Raw genomic sequence first — 17,989 nt, 5'->3', positions numbered from 1 at the left:
TTTGGTGAGCATTCACATGGAACAAAAAATATCTTTAAGTCATTTGCCTATTCAGGCATGCCTACCTATACGCTTCTTCCCCCAGACTTATTAACTGTCCTATCAAGTTCCTTCTAAGGCCCTAACTATCAAGCCAAACCATTGGCCACAGTCCATGAATTGGTATATAATCAGACTTTTGGCCACTTGTCCTTCCAAGCAAGATGAAGAACCAGGTGCACTGCTCAGAGTTCTGCCTCCTGGGAGGGTTTCCCTCAGGGGTGTCCCAGAGATCAGCCATAGTGCTGGAGCTGTCCACTTTCAGGTGGTGTCTGCATGTCATGCAGAACCATCTGTAAACCGGGCTCAGATCATCTCTTCCTGAGTCAGCTGATTTTGGGGAACTTCCTGTAATACTGTGTCCTATGGGAGAAAGAAGGTGATATAGGAGGAGGGGACCCAGGGGAATCTGGGATACTTTCTGTTGGTGTGAATACCAGTGCTGCAGAAGGACAGCCTTGCAGCCGTCAGGGGTAAGCTCACTCCTGCAATGTTAAGAAATGAGGGCAAGAAACAGACTATATAGCATGGGATGGCATGTAGCAAAGTTCTTTATTCGGGGATCTGATTTTATACACTTCTAGCCACGTACACACTTAATCTATTATCTGTTAATTTCACCATTACCTCATTTTAACATATATGAAATGAACTTGTAAGAAAATATCCTGTTACCACATCAACATAATCACTTTTGCAGTAAACATCCTTTTCTAGACACTGACTAATCTCTTTCTAAATATTATCCTATACTTTCTCATGTAACCCTTATGGCTTCAGAGTCTGCATTAGCCTGATCCCATACATATCACTTCCTTTTGATGATGGAGTGTTGCTGTACATGAACAACTTCATGGCTTAGTGGGTCAGACAACACCTAGCTGATGATGAGCAGTTCAGGTCTCAAGGTAACTTGGTGACCATGGGTAAGTATTCAGTCTCTACCAAAGCCTAGTGGCAAGCAAGTTTCTCAAAAGGAGAATGACTGCCACAGAGGATGGCAGGGTTTTGCTCCAACATCCTCAGAGTCTATGCTGTGATTCACCTACGGGGGCCTCTGACAAAGTCTCCAAACACAATCCTTATCTGGCAGTGTCACTTCGACCCCCATTGGATCTGCTGGATCATGTGGCCCAGATGGCAGAGCACCTTGCATGGCAGCCTGCACCTGTCAAAGAGTCTTCTCTTGTTCTGGACTCAACTGAAAATTAGCAGCTTTATTGGGTCATCCAGTAAGTAGGCTGTGGACCACACACTCTAATGTTGCCTCCAAAACTCTAAGAGTCTAACCAGGCATTATGAATCTTTTGGGGTTTTAGAAGGGGCCATATGGAAGAATATCTTGATATGCCCCACACTAATGGACCCCTAAAAATTTTACTGGGGTAGAAGTCCCCAAAATTTTTGTTGGATTTATTTTTCACCACTAAGTCTAGAATAGTTGCTATTTCTTGCTTGCTAGGTCCAATCAGCATAATGTCATTGATGTAATGTGCCAGTGTGCTGTCTAGTGGGAGAAAAAGGTGACTCAAGTCCTTGTGGACTCAATTATCACATGAAGCCAGGGGTCAAGACACCCCTGCAGTAGGATGGATTTGACCCCATTATATGGCTTTGATTGATGATGTAGGAGGAGAGGAGTGCTTTGTGTTCTGTGTCCTCTCCATGTGCTAAACTATTCCATATTGACCCCTGAGGACCTCTCTCTCTCTCTCCTCATATAAGGCAGACTATGGCATTGTCATCGTAGTAATTCATTAATGTCTTTCCAAATATGTCCACATCCTCATTCTAGAGCCCACAAATGCTAACTTATTTACCAAAAAGGACTGTGATTAAGTTAAAGATTTTTTGATGGAGAGATTATCCTGGATTATCTGGGTGAATGTGGGAGGAGTAAAGAATCAGAAGGTGGGTGGCGCCTGTGGCTCAGTGAGTAGGGCGCCAGCCCCATATACCGAGGGTGGCAGGTTCAAACCCAGCCCCAGCCGAACTGCAACAAAAAAATAGCCGGGCGTTGTGATGGGCGTCTGTAGTCCCAGCTGCTGGGGAGGCTGAGGCAGGAGAATAGTGGAAGCCCAAGAGCTGGAGGTTGCTGTGAGTCCTGTGACGTCATGGCACTCTACCGAGGGCGGTAAAGTGAGACTCTTTCTCTACAAAAAAAAAAATAATAATAATCAGAAGGTGATGTCATGGAAGCAGAGATTGGAATGATGCTCTTTACTGATGCAGGAAGTGGCCGCAGCCAAAGAATCAAGGCACCACTATAAAGTGAAAAATCCAGGAAACAGATTCTCTCCTCAAAGGCCCCAGAAAATACTAGCAGTCAATTTAGCCCAGTGAAACTGGATTGTAAACTTCCATCCCCAGGGCTGTAAGAGAATAAATTTGTATTGTGCTATTACAAGGCACTAAGTGCGCAGTTCTTTGTTACAGCAGCAGTTGAGACTCCTTGACCGAGTAAAGTCAGCTTGATATAGATTAACAACAGGCATGATGGAAAATGACTTCACAATACCAAGAGACGGAAACTTTGCAACTTCAGCCTATTGCCAACTGTAAAACTAGGTTGCTGACTTCCTACCATCGGATTTTCTAAAGAAGTTATGTATTAGTTTTCTATTATTGTTGCTGTAACAAATTATCACAAATTTAGTAGCTTAAGATAACACCAATTTATTTTGTACTTCTGCAGTTATAAATCTGGCCAAATCTCACTGATCTAAAATCAAGGAATTGGCAGGACTGAGTTATTGTTTGGAGGTCCCTGGGGAGAATCTGTTTCCAACCTGTAGAGACTGCCCACATTCCCTGGCCCTGTGGCCCCTTCCTTCATTTCAAGGTCAGCACTAGCTGGTTCAGTCCTCACATATCATTCATCTCCTTTAGAGTTCTCTTTTTGTCCCTTTAAGGACTTTTATGATTAAGCCCACCCACATAATCCAGGAAAATCTCCCTATTCTAAAGTCAATTGATTAACAACCTTAATTCTACCTGTGATATTAAATACAGTTTGTCACCATAAAATAGCATAATCCACAGATTCTAGGAATAGAGACATGGATTACTTTGAGGTGCCATTATTCTGTCTACAACAAGCCTTAAATATGGATACAAAAATAAATTTTGGATTTCTCTTATATCTATAATCTTTGATTTTGGGAGAGGGTTGATGTTTTTCTCTCACATTCTGGGCCCTCTCACTTGTTTGGTGACTCATGGTCAGCACAGGAAGGACTTCAGCAATTATGGCTGTGTTGGCTTCTCTTGAGGTGGTCTTGGCATCTGTGTTGGTTTCCCATATAGCAAAGACAATGGTTCCTCAGCACTGTGGGATAGAATCCTTTGAGAGATACCTGTGTCCTTCCAGGCTGAGGTGTCCCATTTTGCAATTTCCATCTTTCCCATACCTAACCGGAGCAAGAAGGGTCTATTTGTGTTTTCCCAAATGTAAGAGGATGCTTCCATTGTCAAGCTTATTAGATCTTCCTTGAAAACACTGTAAAGCAAAAGAATAAATAAGTATGAGAGGCCAAATAACAATATTATCAGGTAAAAAGGAATCTTATTGTTGGGCAAGTAAAATTAGTCATGTCTCTTAGGTAACCTTTTTATATTCCATACCAGAGGCCTTCCCCAGTTCTTCGTAATAGTAAAAGTTGACACTTATAGCATTTATTATATACCTGAAGCTGTCAAGGAACTCGTCATATATTAACTCATTTATTTTTCATAACAACTATTAATATCTCTCCCTTGCAGATGGGTTTACAAAAAGGTTAGTGATGATCCTGGATTATACATTTTCTTCTGAGTAACTCAATATGAAAACAAAGACCTTGGGTTCAGAATACGGAAGAGTAGGCGATACAAAGAGAAACTGCACACAGTTTTCACCCCTCTGTGTCCTTCAACAAGTCAGGTAACAAATGCAATCGAGGAACAGGAGATGAGGCGTGGAAGGCACCCACCAACCACCTGTTTGGGAATTGATGGGTGTTTCTCACTGTTTCAGCTGTCCCTACTCATGGTAGTTCTGATGATCTCAGCTGGCAAAGGTCTTTGCCCCAATCTTCATTAGGAGTAGGAGTCACTTCACGGTTAATATGTGGCAGTCACAGCCCTCAGGCAGTGGCAGGGGTCAATGTGCATTATGGATTGGTGTTTAATCCCATGTTCTAACTGGAAAGGCTAAGCACTCTGGATGGCGCTCACAGTCTATTGCTTTGCAGTTGCCTCAGCCCTATTCTGGTTGGCTACATCATTTACATAAGCCATTACATCATTATATATGCATTGTTGGCTAGTTATTCCATTTCTTATCAGTGCATTCCAGAACTTTCCTAAACATGTTCATCACTTTGGAGGATAGCAGGTGTTTGTCTCTTTTAAGTTAGGTAGTCATATGCTAAGCCTTAATGGGGGATACATGTATGATTTTAATTACTTTTGGAAAAAAATGCTTACCAGGAAAGGAATGCTTTTGGTGGGAAAGCTTGTTCACCATATTTTTCTTAAAGCACAGCAAATAGGTTTTTAATTATTCCTGTCAAAATGTAGGATATGATGTTCTTCAATTACACACAGCTAGTTAGTGACAAAGATAGGATTCATATCCAAGAAGCTTATGGGAAGAATTCACATTCTTAACCATCATATTGCATTTCTGCCTGGAACTAACACCTCACACTGAACTGACTACTCTTAAGTTTACAGACCGTAGCAGGAGAAAATCCAAGTTATTAAAGGGCAGGCTACAGATGTCTTGGGAGCAACACCCAGAGTACGCTGGTATGTAAGAGTTATCTTATAAAACAACTGGAAACTTCAATGGGGCGGTGGCTAAAAAATACATATGTAGGGATCTTTAAATTTCTGTAATTTTTCTGTCTTATAATGAGTTGCTCTTGTTTTTCTTTGAATAAAGCTTTCTCTGATACAATGCAGTTAGCATGATTTCAGCTTTTGGAATTGTTGCACACCTGTAGATTTATAAGAAAAGATTCACCTGGGTTTCTGGATGGACTTTCATTTAAGAGAATTTAACACTTTTATAGAGAAATCTGGCTCTTAGCACGATGACATAAAAATAACTTCCTCTAAGACCATGTTGAGGAAATGATACTGCCTCAGTCAAACTATAGTTCTGCCTTGTGCTGGTGGATTTGAAGAAGAGGCGTTGTATGGAGCATCAAAGAATAATTGGACTTAGTAGATCTGAACTACTACCAGTGAACTTGGATTTAGGTCAGATCAATAGGAAATATATGGATGGAATAACACTCAAGCCTAATTAAAATATGGAACCTGTGCAAGTTTACGATTGTGTAAATTTCGGAGTATCCATGTGACCTCCATAGGGTAAAAAATAAACATAAGTAAATAGCCCAGATGAATGTCTTTTGAGTTGGGGTGGCATTGTCTTTTGTGTCAACAATGTGGCTTAAGAGACTGCTATTTTGCTCACATTTTTTAGTACTTTAATACGCTTTTTGTGAAACATTTTTGAAACTAAGGTGCTACATATCTGATCCTCAACAATAATTCTTGGAGATAAAGCTTATAAAGAATCCTGAATTAGCAGATGAGGACACAATTATACCAATCTTTCTTTGCTTAAGATTCTTGATATGTGCAAAATGGTGGATATTTATTCTCAGTTCCTATCTCTTTTATAAAGAAAGTTGTCAACAGGGACTGTGAGTTCACGTTAGCACTTTATGGGTGCCATATAAAATAATTGGAACTAACATTTACAGAATGCTTACAAAGACCAGGCCTTCTGATCCTCACAACAATGCTGAGTGAGTATCAAACTAACATTCTAGGGCAGGCAGACGGAGCTGAAGCATAGCTACTAAGATCAGCCAGCTAGTGATTGTCAAGAGACGTGATTCAAGCTTGGGTTTGTCTGACTCCAAGCTTTGCTCTTTCTATTATGGCATAGTGCGTTCCTCATGGAATTGTGTTTAGCCACAGATTAGATAATGACATCTGCCCTTCATGTTTAGAGCTCAACCTTAGTCCATATAAATCCAAACTTTATAAATACTTAATGTTAAGTACTTTTAGTACTTTCCACTGGAGGAGGAAAAAAGCAATTTCCAATTGATTGACTGTATTTCCAGCATAGTTTATCAGTAGTTTCAGGTAACTCAGTTTTTTAAAATGTCTATCCAGCAGAAATTTTCTTCTTAGTATTTTTTTTTTTTACTGATAAATAGACACAATAGATTCATTTTCAATTAAACTGAACATTACTACTTCTTTCTATGTCTATGAGTAAATAGCTATTGGAGGACAAAAAAGATATTCCTATGTCTCCGCTGTGGGAAGAAGGCCATTTTAAGGGGGCAGAATTTGCGTTATGAATATCTAACATTTGTTGATTAACACCCACTCCTCAATGCTTCTCTATGCTCCATATTAAGAAGTTAGAATTCAAAACCTGAATGCCATGGACTGATTTTACTTGTACTGATGGATTTTTTTTCCTATCTAGCTCTACCTTTTGTCATTTGTCTATGGTGAACAATGGCACAAATTTATAAGACAGATGGATAATGTTAAGAGTTATAATCTATAATTCCAGATTCAAAGAAAATAAATGCCACTTATGATACTCATTATGTTCCTGATCTTACTGTTTAGTTGGTAATTCCAAATAAACTTGCCTATATATTTACATGGGAATATTAACATCATACCAATTATATTTAATAATGAACATGTGGGAAAAATAATTTATCACCTGGTTTAATATTCTGCTTGACTCATCTAAATCTTGTTTCTCTTAGGACATAGAATTGCTCTGTCCACTCTACTGGAATAATGCTGTTTGTGTATATTTCTATAACGTGTACTTTACTATTTACTACTGAAATGAAGAATGAAGATGTCACTGTGATTATCTCATTCATGGATACATCTCTTTTGATGGCAGATCAAAGGGGGGAAAAAAGGATATATAGAAAAAGTAGCTACAGGCAGGGAAAAGAAAACAAAAATATTCGCTAAAAAATGGCACCTGAAGGTGAGTGATGGACAGCAGTGAGGTGTTTATCTTACTTTGGGAAGGGCGATGAGAGGCTAAGGTAAAAAAAAAAAAAAACTCAAAAGAAAGATTCATATTCATAATTAGTTTAATTAAACTTAGGGCAAGAAATTAAAGTACAGAGATAGCCTTCTGTCTCCCATTCTCTGCCATTGTGGTGGGTGCAATTGACTCAGTTTCTGCCATGTCTTCTCATAAAACTTTCAGAATCAAGTGGTTTTTGGCCAAGAAACAAAAGCAAAATGGTCCCATTCCCTAGTGGACTGGAAAGAAAATCACGTACAACTCGGAGACATTGAAGAAGAGCCAAGCTGGATTGCACAGATGGCACACATATTTATGATGTATCAAGGTCACTATCATCTTATATCAAGCTGAAACTGTCATCAGTTGGACAGTCAGCCACATTTCATGGGGAAATGATTTTTCTCTTTGTATGCTCAGCACTAATAAGATGGTTCAATAAATATGAGATCTTTTGTTTGAAAAAAGTAGAGATAATAGAAAACAATCATAATTTTGATATTTCAAATTTACAGAGGGGAAACTGAGGCACAGAGTGGTTAAATAACTAGTTTAAATTTACACAGTAAGTGGCACAGCTGGAATTTCAATCCTGGCAGTCTGAGCTACTGTTTAAAAATTGGGTATTAATAGCACACATAGTGTTAATTTATAGAGAAGGGACAAAGAACCAAGGGATACCGGGTGCAGGGGAGACCTCATTTAAAAATATTACCAATGGGCTAATGTATTACTGACACTGCGCTTTGCCAGCTCTTTTAATCCCTCTAAGAATTCTGTGAGGTAGGTACTGTCAGTTTCATTTTTCAGACACTTAATAGATGATTCACGACACATTCTCTGCTTGGACGGAGTTATACCTTTATCGCTGCTCGGTAGCAATGTAAGGATACTGAAGAAGCTGTGGCAACAGAGCGCAGGAGGCCAAAGGAAACAGACTGGAAGTGAGAAATGCAGGAAACGTTTCTCTTAAGCAGAGGCGGGTCCACCTTTCAAATCTCTCCAGCCGGCCCGCCAAGGCGTCACAAAGCCCGCCCCTTGGAGACAAAGCCACGCCCCCTTCGCGGGCTGTTCCGGGAGCTCCCAATACGTCCCTCTTTCTCTTTGGCCCCGCCTGCCGCTCCTCTCATCATTTCCTGTGCGCTGCGTGGTGATTGGCCTAGAGGTCGGAAGTGAGGGCGGGCGGGGGGCCCGTTGCCGCAGTGACAGTGCTGGGGGAGTCCGAAGATGGCGGCGTCGCGTCGCTCTCAGCATCATCACCACCATCATCAACAACAACTCCAGCCCGCCCCAGGGGCTTCGGCGCCGCCGCCCCCACCTCCCCCACCACTCAGCCCCGGCCTGGCCCCGGGGACCACCCCAGCCTCCCCCACGGCCGGCGGCCTGGCCCCCTTTGCCTCCCCGCGGCACGGCCTATCACTGCCGGAGGGGGATGGCAGTCGGGATCCGCCCGACAGGCCCGGATCCCCGGACCCGGTTGACAGTACCAGTTGTTGCAATTCCACCAGCACAATCTGTACTGTTGCCGCTGCTACCGTGGTCCCGGCAGTTTCTACTTCCTCTGCCGTTGGGGTCGCTCCCAACCCAGCCGGCGGTAGCAGTAATAATTCACCATCGTCCTCTTCTTCCCCGACTTCTTCCTCATCTTCCTCTCCATCCTCCCCTGGATCAAGCTTGGCGGAGAGCCCCGAGGCGGCCGGAGTTAGCGCCACAACACTGGGGTCTGGGGCAGCTGGACCTGGGACAGGGGTCCCGGCAGTGAGTGGGGCCCTACGGGAACTGTTGGAGGCCTGTCGAAATGGGGACGTGTCCCGGGTAAAGAGGTTGGTGGACGCGGCAAACGTAAATGCAAAGGACATGGCCGGCCGGAAGTCTTCTCCCTTGCACTTCGCTGCAGGTCAGAGACTTTTGTTTTGAATTGTTTATTAAGCGTTTAGCGTTTTGGGGTTGAGGGCAGGGGTCTGGCCAGGGAAAGAAATCAGGCTCTTGAGATAGAGCAAAGTGGGGGCGTGGTTATGGTTCTTCAACTCCAAAAGATCCAGAGGTTCCTTTCTTTAGATTTTACCTGGGTGATGGGGGCGTGGTGGTGGGGGGCAACGTGTGACTCTGAGGATCCTTTTAATGCTTGCACAGCAATACTGTGCTTATTCCAAAACTTAAAGTTAGGAGTTTCGGAGGATAGATATACTTAAACTTTTTCAGTTTTGCGTGTAAAGGAGTAAAGGTAGATTTAAGTAGCTTAAGAGTAGTTTTGTCCTTTGTGTGCTAGTTTGTTTTCATAAGGGTAATTTCATTGAGGACAGTCCAGAAAAAAAGATGTTTAATGTAACTCAACAAAGTGCTTAAGGATTTATTATACAGTCTTAGTAACTCACTGAAAGACATAAACGAAATTTTTGAAAATTTCTCTTTTTTAAAGAAGCTTATAGTCTAGTTGAGGAGACCAGAATATGCCCATATGAAACAACTGAAGAAGAATATTTGGATGCATTTTGTAAAAGATGAAAGATTTATGCGATCTGAAGAAAACCAGAGTATTGGATGCATTTTGTGATGACGGAAAAAATAAATAGACTTTGATGTTATGGATACTTACTTGTTGTCTAAGGGACAGCTTACCTTTTCTCAGTTGTCTGTTTTTGCCTGGGCAAAACACATTTAAAGTTGTTGAGAATTTAATGAGAAGTATCTGGCACAAAGCTCTCCCCCCAAAAGTGTGCATTCCTAAACTCTGGACCACAACTTTGCATGTTTGTCTGCCTTTTTTTGGAAAAAAGTAGTTGACTGTTTGCTTTTAAAAACACCTAATATATATTTATAAAATACAGAGAAATGTATGACAAGAGCAAAGGGTTGTAATCTCACTGCCTGGGTACCTATTATTGATACTTTAAAATAAAGGTAATAATGTTATGTAGGTTAGAGACATTGCAATAGAAATACATATATTACATATATGTATATGCACACATTATAAAATTTAAGTAGGACAGAAAAATACAAAATGATAAAGCACCATACCTGTGCAAACATCAAAGCTCAAGCACTGAATGTAACCTCTGGTAAGTTTCTTGCTACATTTGTTATGTTATGTTTTGTTTAACATTCCAGGGCCTAGTTCGAGCCCACCAGCCCCCAGCATGTGGCCAGCACCCTAACCACTGAGCTATGGGCACCCAGCCATGCTACATTTGTATATCACTGCTTCAATTTGTTCTGGTAGCAGTAAAACATATGTTAACTTGCTGTATTATTTAATTTGTTTTTACCACAACTTGGAAGATATTGTTATCCTTATTTTACAGATGACAGAGTGAGGCACATATTGTTTAAATAAGTCCAAACTTACTCAGGATAGTGGAAATTGGATTTGAATTCAGGCAGTTTGATATTTGAGCTTGTGAAATCAAGCTTAGGCTGTCATAACCTATGTCTGGGTTAAGGTCACTTTTCATTTCTGTGAGTAATTACAGTGCAGACTTTCTAAATTTTGCAGTGTTTTGGGAGAAGTAGTAATCAGGGGCTTATATGCAAAAGAAGAGCTTTCATATATTTTTTTTTGCAGCCCATACTTATGAGTACATTTTACATTGTCATACATACACAAGGGCACACGTAACCAAAACTTTCAGGAAACAGTCTTTCCCTTACTACATGTGTTGTACTCTGGTATTTTATATTATTTCATTACATTTTTTAGCAATTGCTTTTTTGTGATCCCTTAATGAATCATGGCCAGTATATGAGAAAATACTTAGATCATTAGTAGGTCACTGGATCCACTTTTGATACACAGACTATTGGGAATATAGAGAATTGAATCATAAACAGGCTTTCATCTAACCAGATATTTATTTGCTCAAGGGTCTTGCTTGTTTTAGATGAAATGGCATTTCTTTTTGTTTAGGCTAAGTGAAAGATCTAAGGCTGATTTTGTAAAGCCACTGAGGTTGTTTACATTTACATACTTTATTCCAAATTGGACTGTTTTAACAAATTGTTTCAGCGATCTTGTCATTTTCTCATTATCATAAATAATCACTAATAAATGATAATTAGTTGTATTTATTTGTGTATTAATGTACTTATTTAGGATTAGTCACACAGAAAATGATGCATGTCTCCCGCCACTTACCTTCTATTTGATTTGCCACAACAGTTACTTTTTACTGTTTCAGAGTTTTATGTATACGGAGATAAACTAGAATGCAAACAGTAAGATATTCCTGTAATTAGGTTGTAGTTATGAGAACCTAACCTTGAACTGTCTTTTCTAGATAAAAATTTTTTAAACTCAGTTGTAGAATACAGACAAAACAATACTAAAACTTTCCATGTTATGAAAACATCATACCTGCAGTAAGCTTGCCACACTTGCGTGTTTGGGGGCATAACGTTAAGTTTGTTAAGTATTGTCTTCTCCATCATGTATGGGCTGAGTAATTAAGAAGAATTGTCAGTTGACTATTTTGATAGTCATTGGATTGTCACAGAAAAGCTGTGTTAACAAATTGGTACAGTGCCTTGGATGGAAAAGTTTAAAAATTATAGTTTATATTCATTCTACAAATTTTTTAGTACTTAATAGGTGTGGTGCTAACAATACAGGCACAATTGTGGAGTCAGGGCAGAGAGTCTTTTCCCTTAAGGAGCTTACAGTCTAGTTGGGAACCCTGAGCAACAATAACAAAACCCTACAAAGCAGGTAACCTAGAATGAGAGGAAAAGTACACGGAACCATCTTTCAGAGTATGCCGTGGGGACTCTTATCCTGGTTTTAGAGCAATTTAGGAAGTTTTTCTAGATAAAGAGAATTTTTTAAAGCAGGAGTTTAAAGGGTGCACCCAAGCTAGCCAAGCAAAGTTTGGAAAGGAAAATGTTAACTAATGCCTTTATTTCTATTTTAAAATTAGTTTACAGTTCTATAGAATGAAATGAAAGCACTTTTGAGGATCTGAGAAGTGGTATGAAACCATATTTAAATCCTTATGACTTTATTTATATTACTGTAAGTGTAACCATATTTTTCATCAGTAGAATTAAGAATTCTTTCTTTCCTGTCTTGGATTGTGGTAATTATTTGTTTAAAAGTGATTTAGAAATAGCCGGGCGTTGTGGTGCACGCCTGTAGTCCCAGCTGCTCGGGAGGCTGAGGCAAGAGAATCGCGTAAGCCCAAGAGTTAGAGGTTGCTGTGAGCCGTGTGACGCCACGGCACTCTACCCGAGGGCGGTACAGTGAGACTCTGTCTCTACAAAAAAAAAAAAAAAAAAGTGATTTAGAGACTGCATTAATAATGGAATTGTCCTAGCTTTAATTACAACAAAATCTTTAGTTTTTAATATTGATATAGGTTCTTAAAATACTATTTTTAATGCCTTTTCCAGATGGCTATATAAAAATGGTCCTGTCTTTTATTGTTTCCTAGAGTTTATATGAGGCTTCTCTTCTACAGATGAGATTTTTGACCCTGGTTTTCTGTTGTTCAAAGTAAAGCAGTCAAAAGCTTTACAAATAGTACAAAGTTAGAATGATATTATCTCCTTAGTTCAGTTCATAGTAGTGACATATTTTTACTAAAGGATCAGTGTATTCTAATGAGGTTTCTTTTTATAGAAAAGTTCAGATGGGTCTTTTTTTTTTTTTTAACGGCTTTAACGAAGCATTAAATTCTGAGATTTTATAGTGTTTACTTTAAATTGAAGAATTTTTTTTTTTTTTGACACAGAGTCTCTAGCTCTTGTCCTGGGTAGAGTGCCATGGTGTCATAGCTTACAGCAACCTCCACCTCGGGCTCAAGTGATCCTCTTGCCTCAGTTTTTCTATTTTTTTTTGTGTGTGTGTTTTTTTTGGCCGGGGCTGGGTTTGAACCCGCCACCTCCGGCATATGGGACCGGCACCCTACTCCTTGAGCCACAGGCGCCGCCCTAGTTTTTCTATTTTTAGTAGAGATGGGGTCTCGCTTTTGCTCAGGCTGATCTTGAATTCGTCAGCTCAAGCAATCCACCTGTCTTGGCCTCACAGAGTGCTGGGATTACAGGCATGAGCCACTGCCTGGCCTAAATTGAAGAAATTTTGAAATAGGCTCCCTGGCTTTTAATTAACATATTATTTGGAATATGCTATGTGAAATAAGGTGTTTTAGTATCAAACCCAGCAAAATAAGGATGCCAGCATTGTATTTTCTTTGGATGGTGTCTACTACAACATACTCGTTCTTGACTTTTCTCCTGATCTTTTGGCATGATGATGCTTGTCTTTTTTTTCCTCCCCTCACCACTGTACGAATGGAGGTCTTAGTAAAAACTGTCATGTCCCCTAACCTGTTGTCTGTGAGTGGGTGAGAAAATGCTTCAGTCCTAGAGTGGGAATCTTCCTGCACTTTGCATTGTCTGGTAATGACAAGATCTCTAATTGTACTTACGTAAGTAAACACCCTGTCTTGAGGTTTAAAAAGGGCCTAATTTGTTAAAAGAAGACCAAGAACTACAGTATTCTCATAAATATCTTCCCAGACTTCAAATTGTTGATTATAAACTGGATTATGTTTTATTTAATGTTTTTAAATACCTTACATTTCCCTTAAGGTACTTCTTTAAAGAAAGTTCACATAGAATTTTTAGTTAAAATGATAGGCAAAAGTTGAGCCAGATGCGGTGACTCATGCCTGTAATCCTAGAACTTCGGGAGGCCCAGGCAGGAGGATCCCTTGAGGCTAGGAGTTTGAGACCAGCCTGAGCAAAAACTAGACCCCATCTCTACCTTAAAAAAAAATGTAGATGGGTCTATCTTTTCTTTTGCCTAAATATCATTCTTTGGAAGCAAATTATTTAAAGATCAAATTCGCTGTTTGTAAGATAATACGTATATGAATCTCTAACAGCAAAAAATTGATAATGAGTCAACTGTTCAATAGTAGAGACTTGCTCACATAAATTATGATATTGTACAATTTCTATTACATGCCTCTCTTCATGTATAGTATATTCTTCTATCCATCAATTTATCTTTTTAATGCATGTCAGTGTAAATTGTAGGCATCTATACAGCTCCCCTAGATACACTAATATACATACCATTATCCAGACAAGTTTCATATTTGTTTAAAGTTGTGTTTTTTAATATAAAATCTGTACAGATCTTATGTACATTACTAATAAAATGCAAACAAACACCTTTGTAACTTAAATGGTGACTTACCTTGTAGAGTGTCATCATAACCGCAGATAGTTCCCTCATGTCCCTTATCTCAATCCCTGTCCTTACCTGGCTCCTGAGACAACCACAGTGCTGACTTTTTTTCTGATATAGAATAAAAGTTGCCTATTTTAGAAGTTCATATAAATAGAATAATACAATATTTACTCTTTTCCTGTAAAACTTATTTTTCTCAGGGCAATGCTTTTGATTTTGTAACATGTATCAGTACTTTCTTTTTACTGCTAAGTGGATTTCATTATATGAATGTGCCACATTTTGTTTATCCCTTTTCCAGTTGATAGACCCTTACGTGGTTTTTAGTTTTGGCTAAAACTAATTTTTAGCTTTATTGTGAATAAAGCTGCTATGAGCATTCTTACATAATGGACATAGCTTTTCTTTCTCTTGGACAAATAAACTCTGTTAGAATTGCTGGGCCTTCGGGTAGATAAATGTCTGGTTTTATAAAAAACTGCCATACCTTTTCGCAAAGTGTAGGCACTGTTGTAATTGATAATTTCTGAGACTTCTGTTCCATATCTGAGAATATTTGATGTTCTTAGATGCTTTAATTTTAACCATTCTGGTGGGAACATGTGATGTCTTACTGTAGTTTTTATTTGTGGTTGACTTTGCATTTACCTGAAGTCTAAGGATGTTAAAGACTTTATCATGTGTCCGTTTGCCATTTCTATACAGTAGAAGCTCCGTAGTTGACCACTTCCTACATTGACCACCTCCTTAAATTGACCTAATTTTTATAGACTGGACATGCATCACATGTGCATATCAATACTGTAGGCCTACATCCTTATGTTGACTACCTCTAAATATTGACCAATTTGTTTTGGTTGCCTGGTACTCAATTTACAGAGGTTCTACTGTATTTTTATGAAGTTCCTCCTCAACATTTTTTACTCGCCAAACTTCACTTTTATTGGTTTATCCTTTTATTATTGAGTTTTATGTGTACTTTATATGTTTTGCATACAAGTTCATTGTCAGATAAATATTGTGCTAATATTTTCTTTTAGTCTATGGATTGACGATACCTTTTCTTAGTGGGGATCCTTTGTGCAGTAGTTTTAAATTGAATTTAACTTACTTGTTTTATGATTATTGTTTTCTGTGACCTAGCACCTGGATAAGAACTTTGACTTATCCCCAAGTCACAGAGATACTCTCTTGGGTTTCCTATTCAAAGCTTTATGGTTTTAGCTTTTGCATTTAGATCTGTGATCAATCTTAGGTTCATTCTTGTAATCTAAACCAAGCTTATCTGTAAGCTTGGGTTGAGGTTTAGTTTTTTCCATATGGATATCTGGTTATTCCAGTACCATTGGTTGAAAAGATTTTCCTTTCTTTACTAGATTGCTTTTTTGGCATTGTCAAAAATCAGATGTCTGTATAAGTGGAGGTCTTTATCTGGATTTCTCACTGTGTCTCACCAATCTGTTTGTTTTTATTGCAGTATTACATTGGCTTGATTACCGTGGCTTTGTAGTTAGTCTTTGATTTGCGTAGTGTAAATATTCCAACTTGACATATCTTTTTAAAAATTACTTGAGATATTCTAGGTTTGTTGCACTTTTATTGAAATTTTAAAATCAGATTGTCAATTTCTGTACCACAGTATTCTGGGATTATGATTGAGACTGTGTTGTGTTTATAGGTCAATTTGGGGAATATTGAATTTGCCAGTGTCCAATAAATGGACATTATTTAGGCCTTCTTTATTTTCTCATGGCAATTTTTGTAATTTTTAATGTAGACATTTCTAAATTTTATTCCTAGAATGTTTTTAATGTATCTTGATGCATTTATAATAGATTTCATTTTGGTGGTTTTTTTTTTTTTTTTTTTTTTGAGAAAGAGTCTTAGCCCTTTGTTGCCCTGGGTAGAGTGCGTTGGCGTCATAGCTCACAGCAACCTCAAACACTTGGGCTTGAGCAGTCAGCCTCCTGAGTAGTTGGGACTGTCTGTAGCAGTGGTTCTCAACCTGTGGGTCGCGACCCCTTTGTAACAATGAAAATACATCCTGCATATCAGATATTTACATTATGATTCGTAACAGTAGCAAAATTACAGTTATGAAGTAGCAATAAAAACAATTTTATGGTTGGGGAGTCACCACAACGTGAGGAACTAACTGTATTAAAGGGTCGTGGCATTAGGAGGCATTAGGAAGATTGAGAACCACTGTTCTATAGGTACGTGCCACTGTGTTGGCTAGTTGTCCTATTTTTAGTAGAGATGGGATCTTGCTCTTGTTCAGGCTGGTCTCAAACTTGTAATCTAAACCAAGCTTATCTGTAAGCTTGGGTTGAGGTTTAGTTTTTTCCATATGGATATCCGGTTATTCCAGTACCATTGGTTTCTAATTTGCTGAGCTCAAGCAGTCTACCAGTCTTGGCTTCCCAGAGTGCTGGGATTATAGGCATGAACTACCACATCCGGCCTGACGCGATTGGAATAGCTTTAAAAAATTTTTATTTTTCAATTGTTTACTGCTAATAAAATAAATTTGTATCCCTGTATCCTGTGACCTAGAATTAAATGATTTCTAGTAGCTCTTTTGTAGATTCTTTAGGATTTTCATTAAAGAATCATATTATCTTTAAATATAGATAATTATGCCTTCTATTTCCTTTCTTCATAATATTAAATAAAAATGGTAAGATTAGACATTTATGTCATATACCAACTCTTAGAGGAAAATGTTCAGTGTCTCCCCAGTAAGTATTATGTTAGCTTTAAGGCTTTCATAGATACCCTTCATCAGATTAAGGACATTCTCTTTTGTTCCTAGTTTGCAGAGTGTTTTTGTTTTGAAATGGTGTTGAATTTTGTTACATGCTTTGTCGGCATATATTGAGCGGATTTATGGGCTGTGTTCTTTAGTCTTTTTGTATGGTGAATTACATTGATTTTTGATTTTGAAATGTTAAATTGTCTTGTGTTGTAACAGAATGTCACACAGTGTGTGGTTTATAAAGAAAAGAAATTTACTTCTCATGAGTGTGAGGCTGGGTAGTACAGGTCAAAAGGACCTGCCTCTGGTGATGACCTTCTTGCTGCATCATTTCATGGCAGAAGGTGGAAAGGGGAAGACAGCACAAGAAAGCAAGAGGAGGCTGTGCTAGAGCTTGCTCCTATGACAAGCCCTCTCTGATGATAACTTAACTTTCATGATAATGACATCTATTCATGAGGACAGAACCCTCATGGGCTGATCACTTGTCAACGGTCTTCTTAATAATATCATAATGGCAATTAAATTTCATTATGAGTTTTGGAGAGGACTTTAGGTCCAAAGCATAAATCATCCTTGCGTTCTTAGGATAAGAACTACTTATTCGTGATGTGTTTATTTAAGTTGTCAAACTTGTTTGCATATAGTTAATTATATTATTGCATATAGTTATTATTATATATTGAGATAAACTCAGTTTTTTTGATACTGACAATATATATTTTCTTTTGATTAGTTTAACATGGGGGTTCATTAATATTGGTAACCTTTTCAAAGATCCAACTTTTACTGTTAATTTTCTCTATTTTTTGTCTTCCATTTCATTGATCTCTGTTCTTTATTATTTTCTTCTACTTATTTGAGTTTAGTACACTATTTATTGCTGTGTATAAAACTACTCCAAAATGTAGCAGCTTAAAGT

At 38.6% G+C, this 17,989-nt stretch overlaps 1 protein-coding gene across 1 annotated transcript in view; it reads left to right on the top strand.

Annotated features, from left to right (window-relative positions):
- The first annotated feature begins 7,221 nt into the window (after positions 1 to 7,221).
- Positions 7,222 to 17,989, top strand: part of TNKS (tankyrase) — a 203,089-nt gene continuing 192,321 nt past the window's right edge. The window contains exon 1 of the mRNA XM_053578550.1: positions 7,222 to 9,014. Within this exon, the coding sequence (XP_053434525.1) occupies positions 8,345 to 9,014 (670 nt within the window). The 5' untranslated portion in view covers positions 7,222 to 8,344. The remainder of the gene's footprint in view (positions 9,015 to 17,989) is intronic.

The sequence above is a fragment of the Nycticebus coucang genome, chromosome 24, assembly GCF_027406575.1.
Source record: "Nycticebus coucang isolate mNycCou1 chromosome 24, mNycCou1.pri, whole genome shotgun sequence".
Taxonomy (NCBI): Eukaryota; Metazoa; Chordata; class Mammalia; order Primates; family Lorisidae; genus Nycticebus; species Nycticebus coucang.
Note: the sequence above shows the minus strand (reverse complement) of the source record. Positions and strands in the feature narration are given on the sequence as shown.